We start from the raw sequence: 22,554 nt of genomic DNA, 5'->3' as shown, positions 1-22,554 counted from the left end.
TTTAGAAGTGATGTTGGCAAGGCAAAAGTTGGAGAATATTTTTCATCCCTTACATGCAACACTAGATTCATATCATAGCCCATTCAGTAATAGGTTGAGACCACCAAAATGTACTACTGAGTTTTCAGAGGACATCCTTTTCACTGGCAGCTATTACTTAGTTTAAGTCTTCCCCTTTTAGTAGATTGAAGTGCTGAGCTTTTAGTTTTTAGTATTTATAACAAATGTGTTATTTATGATAAATGTGTATGTAATTTGTATATTTTATTATGAGCAAGTTTGGCAAATTTATCTATCTATCTATCTACCTATATATCTATCATCTATCTATCCTACAAATTCTGATTCCCACAGCTGTATTGCAAATCGGATCATATACAGTCAAATGTTTCCTTTTGTTCATGCATCTATATTAGGGTTACCGGATAACTTGAAAATTCAGGCACACTTCCAACAATTCCGCCAGAAAGGCTGCACTGATCACAATTACATTTAAATGCCATTAGTGCAACTCTGCAACATGCATTCTTTAGATGTGTCCCTCAATTTTCAAATGATCTATTAACCCTAATCTACATCCTAGTCTACATCTATTTTAATGAGAGAAAAAGTCTGTCAGGCACCAACAGATATCTATGTCAGAAGAAGATTTATCTTGTCAGATGAAGATGCAGCATGCAGAGTTAGTTCCTTTCTGACAGGCATTTTGCACTCAATGACAAATCTTCCATGTATTGCATGTAGTTTCATGCAGTTTATAACAGTCTCATTATATTTTGACCCATGCAACTACAGTACATCTGACTTGAAGGATGCATTCTGTTGATCCAACACCATATGACAAAAGGTCCTGTGTAGTTTAGCTCCTCTCCTCAGTGGCATTACTACTAGTCCCACCCCCGTAGGGCCGTCTAAGTCACTGCATGTCCCTGCCGGAGTCACTGCTCGCCAGTCGAGGCCCAAAGATGACAGTGAGCACGGCACATCTTCAGTCATGGGGCCAGACTGGGGAGGAGCCAGTTCTTTTTTTTGTACCAGGGCCCATGGTCCAGCGGTTCTTCAAATCTCCGTCCAGTAGTTATAAATCTTTTGCCAAGCTAAGAACAGCATTTATGTCTGTATAATAAAGTCAAGTAAGATAACCACAATGTAAGGTTCCACTGCCAGTAGCCTACACCATCAAACCAACAAAGACCTTGCTCAATTCTTGCCAGATAGTTATTCACATTAAACATATTTATCAGGATCCATGAAAAACTAGTATTTTGTGCACTGAACCTAAAAAATGGTTCTCCTGGGACTGTACTTATTATCTGTCAGGTTACTTAACAGTAGATGAAAACAGCTGCACATCTTACTGTACATCCCCACAAACTATATTTAGCTTTTATTAACCTTATTTCATTCTTGTAAAGGATGGTCAGAGGAAAGACTTGCATTTATAGCATTTTTATTGCCATTATTTCTGGGGATTTGTGAAATTGTTGCCATATGCATAAACTTGCCCCGAGAAAAAAAGTTATTTCCATTGCATTCCCAATCCATTTTAATTCAAGAAGAATAGGCCTGCAGTAGCTGATTAGAGTTACTAAATGGAGTGCTGATATTCTGTAAATAGCACTTAAGCAGGATGTGAATGATGGCAGAATGATGGTGAATGATGGCAGGATTATTAATGAAAAAATAAATTTCATCCTCATATTTATTCAAATGATTTAATTCTGCATACCAATAAACTGCTTAGGTATCCATTAAAGAATCCTAAAGTTAAAATCTTTGTGAGGCAGACATTATTTTTCCCATAGCTAAATTAAGTGCAGCCAGTATGAGTCTGGAAGATAACATTTGTGTTGGGCACAGAGCTCCATATACAGATCTGGCAAAGGGAGAGAAGGAGGAGGAGAAGTTGGCGCTTAGCATATTTTTAAATAGCTGTAACTACCATAAGGTGCTTAGAGTATCTGTTAAAGCCTAATTTGGACAGTGTTTGCTGCTACCTCACAACACTGGAGTTCTGGTTTTATTCTGACTGTGTGGAGTTTTGTATGTTTTACTGCAGTAATGTGGGGTCGCTAAATGTTCTTTGCATTCCTCCCAGACTCCAAGTAACATACTAATTAGCAAGCATGTGTCGTAATGTAGGGAACTTAGACTAAAACTTAATTGAATGGGAACTGATATTAATGATTAAAGGAGAACTAACCCCTAAAAAAGAAATGCCTTCAAAATTTCCCACAGCAGGTCTCCATCATCTGAACCTGTTAGGCCATCCTTTGAGTGCGAGTGACATGTCACATGTTCAGTGTACTCTTGGCTGCTGTTTAGAAGCTAAGCTCAGCTTAGCAGAAAGTGAGGTTACCAGAGGTTCAGAAGGAATTTTAGTGCTAAGAAAAATAAAAAAACTCAATTGGTTATTGCATGTTTAATAGAATAAAAAAACTATGCTACGCTACGCTATGCTATTGCTATGAAATCTTGCAATGCTCTTATGCAGCAATCTGGTGACCTTACTTACAAAATATGAATTCAATTAATACTTTTGCTAAAGTGCTTATAGGAGCTTTTGTTTGAATTGTTTTTTCCTCCCTAACAAAATCGACCAGATCTTCATTGGGCAGGCTTGATTTTGCTGTTGAGTCGAGGACTGCATTGGCTTATTGATGTGGTCCTTGCCTCGCTTTTCTGGTCGCTATCAGGCCAAAATCTTTTGGACAGATTTGAAAATTCCATTGGGCAAGGGTTGTCGTGTTACTGCAGTTCTTGTATAATGGTGCTGCATAGGCCCACAGTACTATGCAAACATACAAGTCTAAGGGTATATTTCCAGGCTAAGATGTTTTGAATGATTGTGCTTCAAAGTAGCAATTCATCACTACCTATCACAGAAGGGGACTTGCCAAGATTGAGACTTTCCTTCTTAGGCTTTCTGCAATTTTGCATACAGATATAAAGAGGTTCTCCTCACTTAAAAACACTTCCTTGGCTCTGCAAATGCGATCACAAACTCTCTGTTACACTGAAGAACCCAAATAAGGGAGGACTTGTCTGCAGCTGTGATCTGACCAGCAACTACTCTGCCTGTGCTTTAAAACCCAGTTATACAAATGGAAATTTTAAGAAGGACACTCTATTACATTCCAAGTATTCTTTCTGTTGTGTATTAAAGGAAGACTTCCTTAACCTGAGGTGCAGCTGCATTGGTTATTTTGTAGAAAAATAACAAAGTGCGAGCAATACTTTCACATAACACAGTATGGGGTGGAGGTTAAAAAAAACCTTTAAATAAAAAGCAGGGATCAAAGCAGCTAAAGTGTTGTAGCCCATCTATACAATTCAAAGACTGTAAACTCTTTGGGGCTTTTATACTGTGTATTGAATCTCCTACCACTATACTATTTATATTGTGTGGTTATAATAACTGTACCCTGTTTGCGTTTATGCCTTGCAAAGAACTGCATACATTTGAGGTACTCTCTCTCATATGCTATATTAATTCTGCAGAATGCTTTACCATACCTGAGTAAGCAGCCATAGAATCTCTCTGTTTGTTTAAGATAGCAGCTGCCATTTTAGCTGGGTCTGACTTCACATGCAGGCAACAGCTTGCAGGCAAGAACAGCTTTCAGCTCAGATTACACAGCAGAGATGGGAGGGGGGAATGCAGAAGGGATGGGGAGAGAGCAGAGAGGGGATGGGGAGGGAGCAGAAGGGAGGAGCAAACTGAGCACACTCATACTGTGCTCTGAAGGATTACTATGAGAAAAGGAAGGTCCGACACAGAGGATTATGTATTCACTGAGGATACAGAGTAGCAGTTCTGTATGGCTGTATTTACATAGACCTTTCTGATAAAGCTTACTTAGTTTTTACCTTTCCTTCTCTTTAAACAGGTGACCCATAAATGCTACCTTCTGATTGGATGCTATAAGTGATTAGACCTGCAAAAAACTTGGCACCTTTTATTATGTTAACCCCCATAGTTTGCCTTTGTTCAAAAGAAGTCCGTAAGTTCTAATGTAGCATTCCATGAATCAGGTTTTGACTGGCTGTAGTATCATTTACTGCAATCTGAACTAACCCACAGTAAGTGGCAAGTATGATACCATAATGTAAGACTAATGTGAGCTGCTTACTGTTTAACAGTTTTCCTAGGTTTGTAAATTCCTTCCTAATTTAACTCTCACCACTTCATCTCAGAATATCAGCAAAGACCCCTAGGATTTTGCCCAGGGACACTATGGAGATATGTAATAAAAAGCACTAATGGGGGAATATAATATTTGTCGCAATGGGACCAAAATTTTGCTTTGTGACAAATCTTGGGTTAACTTGACAAACAAATATCTTTTTCAAACCCCTTGCATATTTGGGATGTGCAAAGTGGTGAGAGTTTAAGTAGGAAGGAATTCACAAACCTGAAGTAAATAAGTGTCACTGCACTTGACCTACCAGAGGTTACTTTAAAAAATGTATATTTCATATCATGCAATTAAAGGTAATCAAATTGCCTCTTCAACACTACATGTAAAAATGTACTGTGCATACTGTATAATAAAGCTATAGGCAGACCTTAACATACAATAATATATCTTATAATTGGACCTTCATTTAATGTATGTAAATGACCTAGGTCAGTGTTAGGGCTCTGGCACACGGGGAGATTAGTCACCCGCGACAAAACTCCCTGTTCGCGGGCGACTAATCTCCCCGGATTCCATCCCACCGGCGAAAATGTCGGTGGGATGGCATACACGGCGGCGTGATTTCGAGAGGAAACTTGCGCGATTTCACTGAAATCGTGCCGCTGCGTATGCCATCCCACCGGCGATTTACATTTTCGCCGGTGGAATGGCATTTTGGGGAGATTAGTCGCCCGAGACACGGGAGATTTGTCGCGGGCGACTAATCTCCCCGTGTGCCAGAGCCCTTAATCGGTAAAGACACAAGCTTAGGTGAGCTATCATGGCGATACATTAGTAGGGAGCATTAAAGTTACTGAGTAACTGAAACTGAAAATTTAATCGTGATCATTAACTAAATACATTGATTCTAATTGTTGTAACTCTGTTTGCAGAAAGAATACCCTGCAGATTAACATGTCTAAACAGCCGGCATCCAATATCAGATCTATCCAGGTAGGTGTTATTTCCTGGTTAAGATAAGGTTATGATTAGAAATATCTGTCTTTATTACAGTTGCCAATTCTTTCTGATTTATGATCGCAGAATAAGCAAAGTTTAAAAAATTTTAATTTTTACTTTAAAAATTAACTTTACTTTAAATCACCATGGCCTGAAAGCTGCGCCTCCTAGATTACAGTCCAAAATTCAGTCACCACGCACTGTCCTTGTTTATCTTTAAGAACCCCCTTATCCCTGTTCTGCATAGGCATAATTCATGCATATTATGTACACAACCCCCAGAACAGTGTTCTGTATATAAACTTTGCTTTGAAGGGATAAAAGTAGGAGGTCTATAGGCTGGAACCACCAGAAATATGTGGGGATTTAACTCTAAGGGCTGCTATAGCTTGACTTTTGCATTTGTCTTTGGGAAATGCTGAAGTGGATATAAATGAGGTGAACTATTTTCCTTTTTCTTTCCCCTCTGTGTTCTGTGAATGTGTTACTGGCTGAACTTACACTTGTAACCCTATATAAGCTACTGTTGTCTTACAGAATAGTTGGGAACAAGCTTCCCTATCACTTCCCATAGGCCTCCTATTGTTCTATAATGCGCTACTGGAATAGATGATTTTCCTGGTTGTCCAAGGTGTGCGTTATGACATAATTTGCATCTTGGCTCATTGAATGATTCCTAAATAGAAAGAGACAGCTACTTAGAGACAATACATAGCCTGTAAATTGTGGCAGCATAGGAAAACTGTAGGATATTGCGTTTGATGAGATAATTTGAAAGTGCCTTGGTGCAAAAACCCATATTGATCAATAACAGGCAACCAGTAAATACTAAATGCTGATTGGTTGCCATAGTTGTCCAAACCTATAACTATTTTTTCACATTAATTTACCCTAATATGACTATTTATGAGAAGCTGCACAGCAGCCCTGTGCTATAGTACTTACAAAACAAGCCTAGTTGAGGTTTTAATCATTTAGAATTGGACTGCAGAAAATGTCCCAGTATTGTATAATATATAATAAAATGGTATAATATACAGTACTACACCAAAGCTGAGCAACCTATGAGCCTCCTTCAGAGAGGACTGAAGGTGGCCAATACTTCAGCACACACTTTACTAGTGATTACAACTTTGTATAGTAAGCTCCTAAGCCCCAAAGGCAGTGGGGTAATGAGCCATACTATGGCAGTGCTGGCTGATTATACCAAACAGACTTCATGAAGAGATCTACCTGTATTTATATAATGAAATTGCACATAGTGCTGTCCAGGTGTTTCTGTGTACTGAATAAACACAAGGATGGCAGATAAACACTTATAACAGGCTAATGAGGTTGCTCACTGGGAACAATATGTTTTTTTCTCGAGTTTGCATGTCCCTTTGATCAATGTATTAGAAGAATTATTTGTTTAAATTAATCTGGTATTCATTAACCTAAAAATATTCAAGATTTAAACCTTGTTTAGCTATTTTATTCATTTCAGATCCACCCTAATCTTTCCCTTCCCTTTCTATCCACTAAGCTAAATATCTTAAAGCAAAGGTATATTCCTAAGGCAACATTTTATTTGCCTTTTTTAATTGCCTTTAGCTTCCCTTGCTCTTCCCTCTTCAAAAAATCCCTCCAAATACTGGTATTGTATGTTATAATGCCTTTAAATTTACTCCACATGAGAAACTGCATACCTTCACTTTGTGGTGCTGTACATCATTTAACAGAAGGAATCTAATAAACAGGAATTATAGGGGTAATTTATTACTGACCCAGATAAGTGCAAGAGCACAGAGGGGAACACAGAACACATACCTACTGGCGCAATGCTTTGTTGGCTGGGGCAGTGGCTGCTTTCTGAAACTATCACTGAATTCAGCACAAGGTGCAGAGCAAAGTTCTGGCAGACAACAGACCAGTGACCCCCAGCCACTGCCTTGCAAGCAATATGTTGCTCACCACCTGCTTTTATGTTACTTCCAGTGGCTTTAATGTAGGTGCCCATTTTTACATTTCTGACTTGAAGGCAAGATTTAGAAGCACAGGCTAGCAGTCCCTATTGGGCTACTAAATAGCCACAACCCTTACTTGGCATTCTCAAAATTTTTTGTATGCTTGTGGGGCTCACCAACACTTTTTACATCTAAATGTGGCTCACAAGTAACAAAGAGTGGGGATCCCTGCAATAGACAGTCATAGTTAATGCCTGCATCCATGTGCCACCCGCCAACTTCGGCATGAATACGTTACTGCTGAGTGCATGCGGTGTTGTATTCAGAGGAAGGTTCTTTATGATGCATAGGAGTTCAAAGATCTGTACCGCTATTTATTGTATTAAAGGAACAGTAACACCAAAAAATGAAAGAGCTTTAAAGTAATAAAAATATAATGCACTGTTGCCCTGCACTGGTAAAACTGGTGTGTTTGCTACAGTAACATTACTATAATTTATATAATAAGCTGCTGTGTAGCCACGGGAGCAGCCATTCAAGCTGGAAAAAAGGAGAAAAGGCACAGGTTACATAGCAGATAACAGATAAGTTCTGTAGAATACAATAGTGTTTTATCTGTTATCTGCTATGTGCCTGTGCCTTTTCTCTTTTGAATGGCTGCCTCTATGGCTACACAGCAGCTTATTTATATAAATTATAGTAGACTTTGTGAAGTAAACACACAACTTTTACCAGTGCAGGGCAGCAGCACATTATATTTTAGTTACTTTTATACACTTTCATTTTTTGGTGTTACTGTTCCTTTAAGCTAAGAAGAGAGGCTAAAGTGTAAATAGAGTAATTAGAAATGTTATTGGAGGATCTCCTGCATGAGTTATGCCACTGGCGCCAGAGGAAAAATGTTTATTTTATACAGGGCTCATATACATATCACAAATACAGTGAGCAAAGTGACATTTTGGGCATAGCTTGCCATATTTTTACTTGCCATTAGGGGAGTTGGGATTGGCACCATTGCATCCAATGCATTAAAATATGCACCAGTGCGTGTCAGGATATTGTAAATCCTAGCACTCAGCATCAAAATAATGTCTGCATGTAATTCAATAGAAAAAATGTGCTGCATGTTTTGGTGCAGGCCACTACTGGAACCCTGGAGCTACCACTACCTCCAAGGTGGTGATAGCTCCAGGGTTGCCCAGTGTCAATAGCGTTGGTTCTTCATGTCAAAATGTGCAAGTGCAAGGAATGGCTTCAGATGCAAGTTCCTTTGGATAGGTAAATTAGCCCTTAAGGCTATAGTTGCTTGACTTCACAGTTTTCATCATGCTTTACCCCTTGATAATATGTTGGAGAATGTTAATCTCCTGATATACCCACCTAAGTGTGGGTGATATTGGGCTAATTCCTCATTTGGCCCTTCGGGGGCCACATCTAAGGGAGGCCTGTCATTTGTGCCCATACACAGCACATAAGATGCTGAATCAATCTATAGCCACCTTAACACTCCAATGGAAAGTGCATGTAGGTTTGGTATTACAAGTGCAGGGAGCACAAAGCTCATAAACAATTAACAGGATGGCTATTTACTTATTGTTGTCTAGCTGAATGGGTCACAATGGGCTCAGATAAATCTGCTTAAAAGTCAAATCTATCATTCATCTACATTATCATTTGTTCTGTCTATCTATTGTACAGTATTTCAGTTAGTTTTGCTGTTTCTAGCTCCCTGTCTGCAGACACATATGAAGCAAATACTGCAAACAAGACACTAGTCATCTCTATGGGAAAAGAGCGTTTTAACAATGTTTTTGTGAGTGGCTTTTTTTATCCATTTGATCTCAGGGGAACGCAGGAGTTAACTGACCCCATTCTTTTCTATGGAACAGTACCCACAGGAGTGCATTAAAATACTGAACGCAGATGAAATGCTGCATGGAGAGAGGAAAAATGTGTACAAATGTATAACTTAAAGGATAAATAGAAGAACACGTAGTAAGAAGAAAAAAAAGTTATAGTGGGGTGTTAAAGAGAGGGAATGTGATAATAATACAGTTTAATAATACAGATAATTTTATCCTATTATATCATTAACAGACACCACCCATTGCCTGATTTTATAGCTACCAAGAATAACACTATCCGCCATGTGATACTATATGTTGATTGAGTATGCTATAATAAGCTGTGCCCCAGAACCCATCTGTAGGTAATAAATGAAAGCTGCAGTTTCACACTTTCACACCATACATCTCATTCCCAGGGAAACTATATCTCTCAGCAGATACAATATGACATAATGGGAATAATATTAGTAAGAAGCGCTTCGTTAAATGGTTGTGGATTTGCTGTACCTCACTAGGAGGCTGTATCATGCCCAGCCCTTGATCAGTCATCAGCAAAATTTAGCTCAGCATAACTATGGTCTGTGTAATAATTATATTTATCTCCTGTAACCTTTTCAGTGTCAGAGGTAACTTGTTTGTGTTAAATGTATTAGGCTGATGCCCCACAGAGCAAATCAGTCACCCACGATAGATCTCTGCTATTGCTGGCGACTAACTGCTATGAAATGCCTTTTCACCAGCAACAACAGGAGTCCCTAGTGGAAAGGCCTTTGAATTGCTTCGGTTGTGTTGTGTGACTCCGCCAAAAGTGATGTGAAGGACTTTCCACCGGCAACTCTAATTGTTGCTGGTGGAAAGGCATTTCAGAGCGGCTAATCGCCCTATAGCAGAGATCTATCTTGCTTCGTGGGACATCAACCTTAAAAATCTACATTTATGTAATGCAAGTATTTTCACTTTTGTCATCAAAGACACAGTCTGACTTACTTACAGAACATAGGTTACCTAGCAGGCTTCCTATACTCAAAAGTAATCTCCACTTAAATACTCTTCTTTAACAGATAATGAATTTTTAATGAGCAAAGTTGGGGGCTGTTTTAAATGATTTAAAACATAATAATGGGGAAAAATTCCAGAACCATGAAAAAAACCCAAAAACAATTGATGCCTAAAAGCGTGAGGGAGTTAAAGAACTCACTTACATTTTCTGCTATCATTATATAGGAACCAGAGCATCAGTTGATATATAAATCTGTCCCTAAAGGTTTGGACTCAGTATGGCTGATCCCTAGTTTGATGTATTGCCCCTGCACTGATCCTGTGATATCCTGTATCCTAATTAGTGCTCTTGAAGTCCTGGAACAGTTGTCTCCTGGGAGGAGATGAAAATGTTTTAATAGCACAGTTCCACAGAATCTCTTCGTGGGTGATTTTTTTTTATACATAGCATTGCCATATATATATATAGTACACAGAGAGGAGCACAACCTATACAAGTCCAAATGCCCTTGGTGCAGGTCAAAAGCAAAAATATAATAGAAAGCGTGCCGCACACACAGGGGCTTGATGCAAAAGAAAAATGTATTTATTTAATTTTTTCAATAAAAACATTTTTTCTTTTGCATCATGCCCCCAAGCCCCTGTGTGTGCGGCACTCTTTCTATTTATATATATAAAATAGAATATATTTTATGATGAATAGAGCAGCCGACAGGACGGCCACCGAGCGCGTTACATGTCACATCTTCAGATGCAGGACGGCCACAAGTGGAGGGAGGTAGGGAGACACAAGTGGAGGGAGGGGGGGAGGTATGGAGACACAAGTGGAGGGAGGGAGGTAGGGGGGAGGTATGGAGACACAAGTGGAGGGGGGAGGTAGGGAGGAGGTATGGAGACACAAGTGGAGGGGGGAGGTAGGGGGGAGATATGGAGACACAAGTGGAGGGGGGAGGTAGGGGGGAGGTATGGAGACACAAGTGGAGGGAGGGAGGTAGGGGGGAGGTATGTATGCACGGACACAAGTGGAGGGAGGGAGGGGGGAGGTATGTATGCACGGACACAAGTGGAGGGAGGGAGGTAGGGGGGAGGGTATGTATGCACGGACACAAGTGGAGGGAGGGAGGTAGGGGGGAGGGTATGTATGCACGGACACAAGTGGAGGGAGGGAGGAAGGAAGGGAGGGTGGGTGCGGCAATTTACAAAAATTAAATTTGTATTAAGTCCAGCATCAAGAATTATTTTGCCCTTGTAACGACTATTGTAGTACTGTGGTGGGACTTGGGGGTCTAAGTACTTGATAATTAGTATCGCAGCTTCCTTAGCGTTCCCAAACTTGCTTTTGTCTGCTGCTGTAGCATTTTTCTTTCCCTAAAGTTATCTATTTATTTATCTGTTATTTATTTGATTATTGAAACTTAGCAGTAGCTGCTGCATTTCCCACCCTAGGCTTATACTCGAGTCAATATAAGTTTTTCTAGTTTTCTTAGGTAAAATTAGGTACCTCGGCTTATATTTGGATTGGCTTATACTCGAGTATATACGGTATATATAATTTGTTTTTCCTATAAATAGCTAGTGATTGCCTATTGAAGGGCACATCTGCATGCACATTCTGTATGCATATTCTGTAGACTATTTTACTAAAAATCATGGGAGGAACATGTTTCAATAAAATATTAACAATTTACAACACCAACCTAATACTTTTTAGCATTAAAGATGCAATTTACTCTCAAGGTAAACATGAGCCCAATAAAAAGGAAACATGTTCTTCTTGTTCAGCTTATAACAAATCATGACATGACAACTTACTAATACAGGTATGGGACCCATTATCCAGAATGCCCGGGGTTTTCCGGATAAGGGATATTTCCGTAATTCGGATCTCCATTACAAACATTAAATAAACCCAATAGGATTGTTTTGCTACCAAAAAGGATTCATTATATCTTAGTTGGGATCAAGTACAAGGTACTGTTTTATTATTACAGAGAAAAAGGAAATCATTTTTAAAAATGTAAATTATTTGGTTATAATGGAGTCTATGGGAGATGGCCTTTCCGTAATTCGGAACTTTCTGGATAATGGGTTTCTGGATAAGGGGTCCGATACCTGTATGTCCATTTCTAAAAGGTTCCATGTAGAAAGTTAGATTGTTTGGCAGAACTGTGTCTTTCCATTACTGTTTTGGCCTCTCAACGTGTCCATAGAACATAATCTAATTAAGTCATACAACCTCACATGCTAGGCCATGCCTCCGGCTTGTTTATGGAAGTAAAGTCTGGGTAGAGGAGGTTACAAGGAAGACAAAACAGGCAGTTATAAAACAATGAAGTGTTAAGCAAACCTGAAACTCTTAGCCTCATGCTTTGCCCAAGTACAGTAATCCATTGAAATCAATTTAATGTTTGCATTTATTTTTATTTTTCTATGATGATTAGAACAAAATTTAGGACTGTTTTCACTTCAAAGAGTCATGCTAATGTATCAAGACTCTTTTCGTTTTGATTTATTTATTTGATGTTCCTGTTAAATGTACCCCTGGTATATACCCCTAGCCATTCTAATTTGCTGAGGTGCAAATTGCAAATGGGCAACAAACAGTGTTACCCTATTATACACAATCTTTGCTTCCATATACAAATTAATAATGGCATTACAGAAATGCAATTTGTCTCCAGGATGAAGACAGTTTTACATCTAGGGATTTAATAGCACAGCTGAGTGCATTCATTCTCCTAACTGTCTCTATTCATGGAACATAAACTTTGGAATTCTTTATTGGCATTCAAATTATCTAAGGGTAAAGACACACAAATCTACTAGTAGCAGCTACTTGTCACTGCTACTAAAATAGATAATGCTGATCATTTACTGATAATTGTCTCTATGTGTGTTTTAGCAGAGGCAATTCTAAGTACTGTCTATGGCAGGGTATTTTCTGGTGTTTTATAGCCCTGACAAGTAGCTGCTACTAAGTAGCTCTGTATGTCTTCACCCTAAAGAATGAAAAAGGGTGAGAGAGTAGTTTGACTGCTGCCTTTGGAGCCACACATTTTATTTCTAACTTTCAGTGGGGGTATCCAGAAACAATGGCAGCTGCAAAGCCTTTTTTATTTGTCTCATCAGTATCCCCTTTGTTGGACATGGCAGGTAGAATTATATTTTGTGTGTGTATATATATATATATATATATATATATATACTGTATATACATATATATATATATATTTACATTTATTGTACTCTCCTTGAGAAAGGTCACTGGCTTATGATGTTGAGTACAGTATTGGATAGTGCTATTTTAAGCTTATCCATTTGCACCCAGGCATCTATCAAGATGAAATTCTTCCTGAAAATGAGATGCTTTCTTTATCTGTGTGGTAGTTTCCTAATTCCTAGTTAGAAAAATGTAGAAGAAATGTTAAAGCTTTTATACTAGTAGTTTTCATAGTTATATGGGCCTCTTTAAGCTGATAACAAAATAACAGATGTATGAAAACATTGCTTTATCAAGCATAGTTCCAATAATATCTAGGACAGCGAATGAGTCTAACTGAACTGACCTTAAACCTGGCCTTCAGGATGGCTTTCCCTGCCACTGCCCTCGTTGTATTGCCATGATACCTGAACAGGAATCACTGCTATCTGTGCCACTGATGGTTTGTTTCATTTCTTATTTGTCATTATTTCTGTAGTAGGGGCAAAGCATACAGAGTAATCCTCTCAATATCTTTGGAGCTGCCACAGGATGCCATACACTTAAAGGACATATAAACCCCACACACAAAAATGTAATCAGTGAACAGCCTCTTTGAAATCTTTCAATATCTGCCACTCTGGTTGTCTGGAGGTTAATAGTAAGGCTGCAGCATCACCTTTATCACTTAGCAGAGCTTTTATCTGACAGTTGTGCCTGTGTGAGCCTGTATTCTTGATGAAATGTATGCTGAATAAGAGTCTGTGTGTGTATGCTGTTTGCAGATTTAAATGTATCATAGGAAAAATGGCCACCAGGTGAAAGCTGCTATTTGCTTAAGGAAAATATGATGGTGCTAGCAAACGGAGGGGATATATGCAGTACAAATAATGTCATTTGGGTGGGGATGTGCCCAACTGATATACATTGTAGGCAAATGTAGGCTTTACATGTCCTTTAAACATATATTGCAAACCCAACAGCACATTCTGCAGTCACTCGCTAGTGCACAATAATCAATAAACTGTAATATGACTGTAATAAAATTGCAGTATAAATGGTTTTCTGCAATTTCGAAATGTCAGCTGCTACTGTATGTAAACCTGCCACAGCAGTGCTGATCGATCTATATGTAGCTGGACTGCAAGTATGATGGAAGCTGTGGTTCAGTAACTAAAAAGTTGGGTTCTATTGTGTGTACAAACACTGCCAGAGACAGTGCACCCCCGGGTACATTATGCATTTTGTGAGATGTATTCCTACATTACCAGAGTTGTATTCCTACAGAAACATGCCTGACAAAACTCTTTCTTAAGCCAGTGGCCTATTTATTACAAGAGGATCCTGCAATTACAGTGTTGTATAGCTTATATGCTCAGGTTCCTGCTCTTTGTTCATATGATTGTTTCTATAGACAATAAAAACATTTTCCCAAGCCTCTAACACCTACACAGCACTGCCAGCCTTGTGATATAAATACTGTGTATATGAACCAGGAACACAAACTTTGATCTCTATATTAAATGCCATAACACTGATAGTTTGGTTTTGTTTTACATTAGTCTTTTGCATTTGTTATTAATTTTGAGCCCCTTTGGAAAGCTTGAAATTGTGATGGTACAGTTTTATAGATGGATCGCAATTCCCATATAAAGGGGAAATGAACCTTTCCTAGAACTTACTCTTTAGTGTTTTCTAGCTTCCAAATTAGGCGACCCAAACCTAATTCATAAAAATCACTGTGACATAAAAATGTTACAGTGATTAAAATACCTTTATTATTTTGGAATCTGTGTAACGATTCCTGTTGTTTAATGTGTAAAATGCAAACTAATTGCTGATAATTTTCATTTCTAATAAGGCTAATATCAATATTCCTATGGGAGCGTTTCGACCTGGTGCCGGCCAGCCACCCAGAAGAAAAGAAATTTCAACTGAAGAAGAACCGGTGAGAATCTTTTATATTTACAGTATGTAGAAATCATGGAACAAATATAGACATTATAAATGGATGCAGGGCTAAAGTTGAAAGAGAGGGGACCCTAATTTGACTCCTATTTGAGGGGAAAAACCCATGTGACCATGCAGCATTTGTGAATCTTTAAACTGAGCTCTAATGGAAATGACAAACAGTTGCATATGGTAACTGCATTATACAAAATTTGTTTAACAGTGTTAAACTATTGCAGAATCCTAAATGGCTCATTTACCTGATATTATTAATTAATGTATGTGGTTATCTTTGGTCTCTCCCCCCAAAGATTGGTATGGCGAGTGGGGAATACGCGGGACAGCTTGGTTTCAAGCACTGCTGCGTATGCCCTCAGAAACACCACAATCATTCATTTCTCTCTAACAAACTGCATCAATAGCAGAAGTTAAACCAAACTAACCCAAGTTAAAGAATTGGTCCAAGTGAAAAAAGCCCAGACTAACAGCTAACAACATACTGCATGTAGGTTTTAACTGAGGAATCGGGCATTTACTTTGGTAAACCTATGGAAACCTGCTTTCTTTATAAATAATTGTACATTCACCTCTAAATCTTTAAATTTGATCAATACAAAGGAAAGCTAAAAACAGATTAATGTCTCACAGTAGTAGTTTGATTTCTATTCTATATTCCATATGAGAACATCATAGAAACTAACTTGCATTGCTCGTTGCTGCCACAGAGTGCCAGTGTTGCCTCAGGCGGAAATCTCTCCTGTAATCATGTACATCAAATATTTATACTAATTCCTCAGAGAGCTGAACCAGGCCATGTTCCACTGGGAATCACACTGAATTCTATTCTTATGTAAATTAGGTTATTGCTAAAGTTCTTTTAGGGGAAAAAAAATCTAATTTACGTTTGAGTATATGCTTTTAGAAATAATTTCTTCCCTGCGATTTTCCTGACAACTATGTCGTTGTGAAGGTATTGCTATTAAAGTAATTTTATTACGGAGGGACTTCATTTGATTTAAGGACCTTTAAGCCTAACATGCAGTCTGAGTGTTTTAATGAGGCAGAATGTTTTAACATAACTGTAGAGATTCTGTACTAAGAAATCTAAAAGCAGTAACAGCCCTGCTCATTCAGAGTATATGCTAAAGTTTTATGTGCCGTATGATTTACCTTTGCAAAATGCAGTTTCAAAGCACCCCATATTGCCCTTTACCATCCCTCACTGCTGGCAATGGCGAGCTTGTGATGTGGTGGGCAAAATGTGCTGTGTGGCACAAAGTCTAACTGCCTACCACTGTCTGATTTGCAAGTATTGTAATTATTGCTTAAAATGTTGCCCACGCACCAGAGGCAGGCCCAGGCGGCTGGGCGCCCCAAAGCAACCCGGCCAGCCACCGCGCCCAATCCTAGGCAAGTGCATCTTCTGCCTACCCCTAGTTCCGGCCCTACCAAGCAGATTTTAAGCCAATGCCCTATATTAATATTGTATTTGTGGTTAATAACCTTAGCTATAGCAAGGAGTGCCAGCCAGCCACAGAAACAGCTAGCCAAATTGTTCTGTATTAAAGGGGTTGTTCACCTTTGATTAGTATGATGTAGGCAGTAATATTCTCAGACAATTTGAAATTGATCTTCATTTTTTTCTTTTCATTTTTCATTTCATTATTTGTGAGATTTTAATTATTTAACTTTTTGTTCAGCAACTCTCCACTTTGGAATTTCATCAGCTATTAGGTTGCTAGGGTTCAAATGACCTCAGCCACCAGGCAGTGGTTTAAATGAGAAACTGGTATTTTAATAGGAAGGGGCCGGAATAGATAAATAATTAAAAAAAAATTTAACATTAACAATAAAATTGTAGCCTCACAGAGCAATAGTTTTTTGGCTGCCTGTGTCAGTGACCCCCAGTTTAAAAGTTGGGAAGAGTCAGAAGAAGAAAGCAAACCAAAAAACGCTCAAAGACAAAACCAGCGTGAGGTGAATAGAACAAATAAACAGTTAAATAACCAGATAATTAATTAATCAGGTCCCTGAGGCACCGCTCATGCCTATTGACACAATATAAACTAAATTAATTTAAATACCTAATAAAAAGTTGAGACCCGGGTGTACAAACCCCGAGTCTATCGCTCACAATATAGAGATTAATCACACAAGAACGACATTTAGTTCAGGGAAAAGAAAACAGCATGCTCACCAAAGTCCAATGGTGGTCCGGGTGCTCAAAGCCCCGAACCCGCAGCTGAAAGGAGAACACACCAGTGTTAAGAAAGGAACATCAAGCACTCCGGACTGCAGAGATCTGCTATAAAACGGACTTTATTTCTTCATATTAAATATGTTTTAATATAAAGAAATAAAGTCCGTTTTATAGCAGATCTCTGCAGTCCGGAGGGCTTGATGTTCCTTTCTTAACAGAAGAAGAAAGCAAATGATTCAAAAACAATAAAAAAAATAAATAATGAAGACCAAATGAAAAGTTTCTTATATTGGCCATTATATATTATCTATACTGCCTTTAAAAGGATATATTTTTTTTAGTGAAAAAGTTAAAGTATCCCCATGCTAGCTGAAATATTCCATTTTCATCAGATGATGTAGCCTCCCGTAAAGTAGAGGCTCACAAGTAATATAAATCTGGAAAATACTGTATATGTAATCTGGCATTCAGCTTGGGAAGTACCTGGCACCTAACAAACTGCTCCTTGCCTGTTTTTAATGATGCAGATATTTTGTTTAATAAGAAAGGCTGAATATTCCCATTTGGGAGCTGAGCTTCTGAGTGAAGGATGCAAGTAAACATTCCCATTCACTTAGGTAATAGGTTGTCTTAATTAAAGCATTCCTGAACAGAGTGAAGGAAAAGCATATCTGTGCCTATTTGTTAACATATAACTGACAAGCATCATAACGATGATATTGTGTTTTTAAGAGGCATGTATACCAAAGGCAAAGAGAGGAACAAAATTGCATTGCAGGCTTTACTGGCTTCTGGGTTTAGTGACTTGGTAAATCATAGCTTCTCAAACCTGGATTAAAGCATCCCCAACAGTGCATTTTGTGATACCCAGACAGCAGAACTGTAGCCTAAGAAGATGGATGTTGTTACACTCCCACTTCTGCCATTCTCTGTTTAGCCACAAAATGATCACCTGTAGTATATAAACAACCGAAAAAAAAAAAAAAATCTAGTAACCCATAGCAACTAATCAGGTGTTTCCTCTCAGGTGAACAGTAAATGGTGAACAGTACTGGGGAACAGTAAATGAGATATACTGGTTGGTTGCTATGGGTTACTATAATTTTAAGTCTACTAAAAAATAATTTAAACATTTATTAAAGGGGACCTGTCACCCTAAGAAATAATTCCAGTTTCTTTTCTATTGTGTTTGTTAAGCAAAATTAACTTCACAAACTATATAAATGTACAGATATACATCTTGTTTCCTAATTATATCTTAGTTGGGGTCAAGTACAAGGTACTGTTTTATTATTACAGAGAAAAAGGAAATAATTTAAAAAAATTAAAATTATTTGCTAATAATGGATTGGGTTTCAGGATAATGGATCCCATACCTGTATAACTGTTTGGTTGCATTCTGTGGTTGCAACAGTATGATTGCTTGGTGCGATCCATATAGTTTCTAATAATATAATTCTGCACTCTTCAGTCGTGACACCTCTTTACTGGCCATAGGTTATATACAGCATGCAGGATGCACAAGTCCACTCTGCCCTTCTTTGCCAGGTTTGAGAGAGCCCCTGTGCCTTACCAAAAGAGGGAGGATGGTGCCTCTAATACAGTCTAAGCCAGTGATCCCCAACCAGTGGCTCCGGAGCAACATGTTGCTCTCCAACCCCTTGGATGTTGCTCCCAGTGGCCTCAAATTAGGTGCCCATTTCTGGCTTGGAGGCAAGTTGTGGAAGCACAGAGACACAGTTGTACTCCAATTACAGAACCAATTCTGTACCTACGTACTATTCTGTTGTTCCTGATCTTGCTGAAATTATAATTAGAGCTATAGTCTTTAAATAGTGAGAAAGTGAAAAACATATAGAGGTCCTGAACTTTTTTGACCATGGGGGATTTATAACAGAAGAACTAAATCAATGACAAACCTCTCATTGATCGCTTGTTCTAGGAATATGAGCTGCCAGTAACACACATTGTAGGGATAGAAAATATATTTCTATTTTACTGATATATTCAAATTCAAAGCAAGATAAAGACAATATTAATACTGATATGAGTCTGTACACCATGTTTCCATTGCATGATAATTTCTTTTTGTTATAGGACATCTGATTAAAAAGTAGAAATAGATAGTGACTAAGCAAAGCCCACTATATATATAGCTGGGATATATATATAGCTGGGATGTGTTGCACCGAGGGGACTGAACACCACGTTGCAATTGAACTGTTTTTTGACAGAAAAATAATACCTATTAAGATGTATTACTGTATTATATTGACCCGGGTATAGATAATATAAATGTCATATAATCTATATGAATGTATTATATTTAAGCAAGGTAAAATTGTACGAATAGGAGTCAATGGGTTAACAATATGGGAAACTTTGGGACCATGGACATAGGAAAGTGTGCATAGTCATGTATTGTTTTTAAATTTTACTAATTTAGCAAAATTGCACTTTATACGGTTCACATAATGTTCACATAATATACGATGTTGCACGAGTATTTATAGATGTGGGGGCAATTTTATACACATGTATGCTGTTTTATATCGTTGCAGTTTTAACTAGATTGGGGTATTGAATATGTGCAACAGATTTATTATGAAGTATGAATGCACTTTTATAAAATATATAATTGGTATATGGTATTAATGGTCACTATGGGGTTAATGTGCATATGATGTCACTGGCCCTCCCTGGATTCATGGGAGGAGGCTATTTAAACTGAGTTGTTGTATGTATTTGCACCTTGAAAAAGGTCCCAAAAGGTACCGAAACGTCGGTTGTACATGCAATTATAATACACAAGAGATTTTTTGAAACACAAAGACCCTTGGTGCTGGCTGTTTTATTTTGATATTTATGTGATATCCCGTGCACAGGGGCAGCTGCAGAGCAGCAGATTTTGGAGTGTGGTGCTGTCGTGTGGACTGTTTTACTGTATGTATATATATATATATATATATATATACCCAGCCACAATAGATACAGACTGATAACCATGCTGTACTATCTGGGAAGGCTGTATACTGAGCATTCTTGAACTGGAATTCGAAATAGGCCCTGGCATTCATATACACAGAGGCCCAAACAGCCCCCACCAGCCCAATAAATAGTGACTGTCTATGGCATCTTACATACTAAGGAACCAATTTATAAAAAGTCAATACAAGAAATATTGTGAAATCTTAAAGGAGAAGGAAAGGTAAAAACTAAGTAAGCTTTATCAGAAAGTTCTATGAAAATACAGCCATAAGCACCTACAGAAAGCTGCACTGAGTTCCCTGTCAAAAGAAACAGGATTTGTTGTCTCTTTGTTTTCCTGTGCCAGAGACACACAGCTCTCTCCTCTCTCCCCTCTCCTGCTCCCCCCCCCTCAAGAATGCTAAGAACTCCCTTCCCCCCCCTTAGGAATGTGGATCTGAGCCAATCAGCAGGAAGCTTCCTCATAGTCTTACTAAAGACACGGGTCTTGGTGCAGGAGCGAGGCATTATGGGATACTTAAGGGCACTATTGAGAGAACTGAGGGTATGCCTGCAGCTTGAGATTAACTCTTTATTAGCCTTTCCTTCTCTCTTTTGCAGACTATGAATTTTTTTACATATTTATAATTTTTTTTTATATTCTCATAAATGTTTGTTTAAAGCCACGGTATAAAAAGTGCTGAGAATCCATTCAAAGCAACAGGGATAGTAGCTGTTGTTCAACTGTGAATCTTACTTCACTTTCAAGAGAAATCAGAAGGGTACTTTACGCCCAAGAAAATCAAATGACAAACAATAAACGAGCTGTGAAATTTCTTACAGATGAGATGAAGCATCTCAGAATTGTTGTTTGATTTAAAATTTTGATAAATCTGCCATTAAAGGTGAAGTAAACACTAAAAATGAATATGGCTAAAAATGCCATATTTTGTATATACTGTACTTACTGCACCAGCCTAAAGTTTCAGCATCTCAATAACAGCAATGATTCAGGACTTTAAACTTGTCACAGGGGGTCACCATCTTGGAAAGTGTCTGCGACACTCACATGGTCAGTGTGCTCTGAGCAGCTGTTGGGAAGCTAAGCTTAGGGGTCATCGCAAATTATCAAGCAGAAAATGAGGTTGGCCTGTCATATCATCTGATGTTATTGTTAAATTCTGATGCAAATTGCACAGAGCACATGCAGTGAATCAGCAGAAATGAAGATGGGGAGCTACTGGGGGCATCTTTGGAGGCACAGACAGAGCCAGATTTCTTTGCAGCATACCCAAAGCCAGCACCCTTTACCATGCCCCCACAGAGTCACATGCAAGTGTATCCTTTGAACTTGCACCTGGAGCACAGGTGACAGGACACCCAGAGATCTCGGATACGCCTAGCCCTTCAGTGTTCTGAATGCAAGAAAACGTCAGGTTTTTGTGATGCCAAAGGCCCGGGCCTTGCCACAAATCTGGGCCTGGGCACAGGTCTTCCCTGCTAAAGGGCTATGGTTGCCATGGGCTGTGACAGAACTCAAAACATAATGTACAATATTTGTGCCCAAATTCTTTAGTTAGGCTTTAGTTCTCCTTTAAGTGTGCCCAGTCCCACCTCATTGTAGGGATGTGTTACACTAGGGGGGCATTTACTATTGCTTGATTTTTTTGTCACCAAAAACCTGATTTTGTCACAGTAAAAAAGGACAACTTTGTTGCAATTTATTATGGGACTGAACCATAACACTTCCAAATGCAAAAATACACCAGCCAAAACTTGTCAATAGAAGATCTTTTGCTTCATGGTTTTAGATGTCTTCAGGTTTTTTGAAGCTGACTCTTGTAGGACAATACAAAAAAGTCACAGCTTTAGTGTGACAAATTGAAAAATGTTTTTTTTTCCGTTTTTTCCGTTGCTTTTGCTTTTTCAATACAATTTTTGTTGATAAATGACTGACATTCATGGAAATGAGTTTAGTCGTGGTTCCAAAAAAATATAAAACCACAAAAATCCGAATGTTAATAAAGCCAACACCCTAAGCTTCAACTTCAGTTACAGGCAGGGCAGGATTCTCTCTGCTAGGGCTCAATTTTTTTCCATATTAAGATTATTAAACAATTTTTTAATTTTCTCTGTAATTACATTTAAAAGGGGCAATACTTTGCCTTTGCTGCAAAATTCATGAAAATTCAACTATTTCCTTGGCTCCCCCATTTTCTTTCTTGCATTTTAACCTTTTTTAGGTTATTGTACATATGTAACTGTTTCAAGCTTTCTTATTATGTTATTCCATTGTCAGGGCTGC

The 22,554-nt window shown here is 38.4% G+C and overlaps 1 protein-coding gene across 1 annotated transcript in view; it reads left to right on the top strand.

Annotated features, from left to right (window-relative positions):
* Window positions 1–22,554, top strand: part of smpx (small muscle protein X-linked) — a 43,397-nt gene that overhangs the window by 9,177 nt on the left and 11,666 nt on the right. Inside the window, exons 2-3 of the mRNA NM_001078785.1 lie at window positions 5,075–5,135; window positions 14,994–15,080. Coding sequence (NP_001072253.1) covers window positions 5,097–5,135; window positions 14,994–15,080 — 126 coding nt within the window. The 5' untranslated portion in view covers window positions 5,075–5,096. The remainder of the gene's footprint in view (window positions 1–5,074; window positions 5,136–14,993; window positions 15,081–22,554) is intronic.

This window comes from Xenopus tropicalis, chromosome 2 (assembly GCF_000004195.4).
Source record: "Xenopus tropicalis strain Nigerian chromosome 2, UCB_Xtro_10.0, whole genome shotgun sequence".
In the NCBI taxonomy this organism is placed as follows: Eukaryota; Metazoa; Chordata; class Amphibia; order Anura; family Pipidae; genus Xenopus; species Xenopus tropicalis.
The sequence above is the reverse complement of the archived record's forward strand: the minus strand, read 5'-3'. Positions and strand labels throughout refer to the sequence as shown.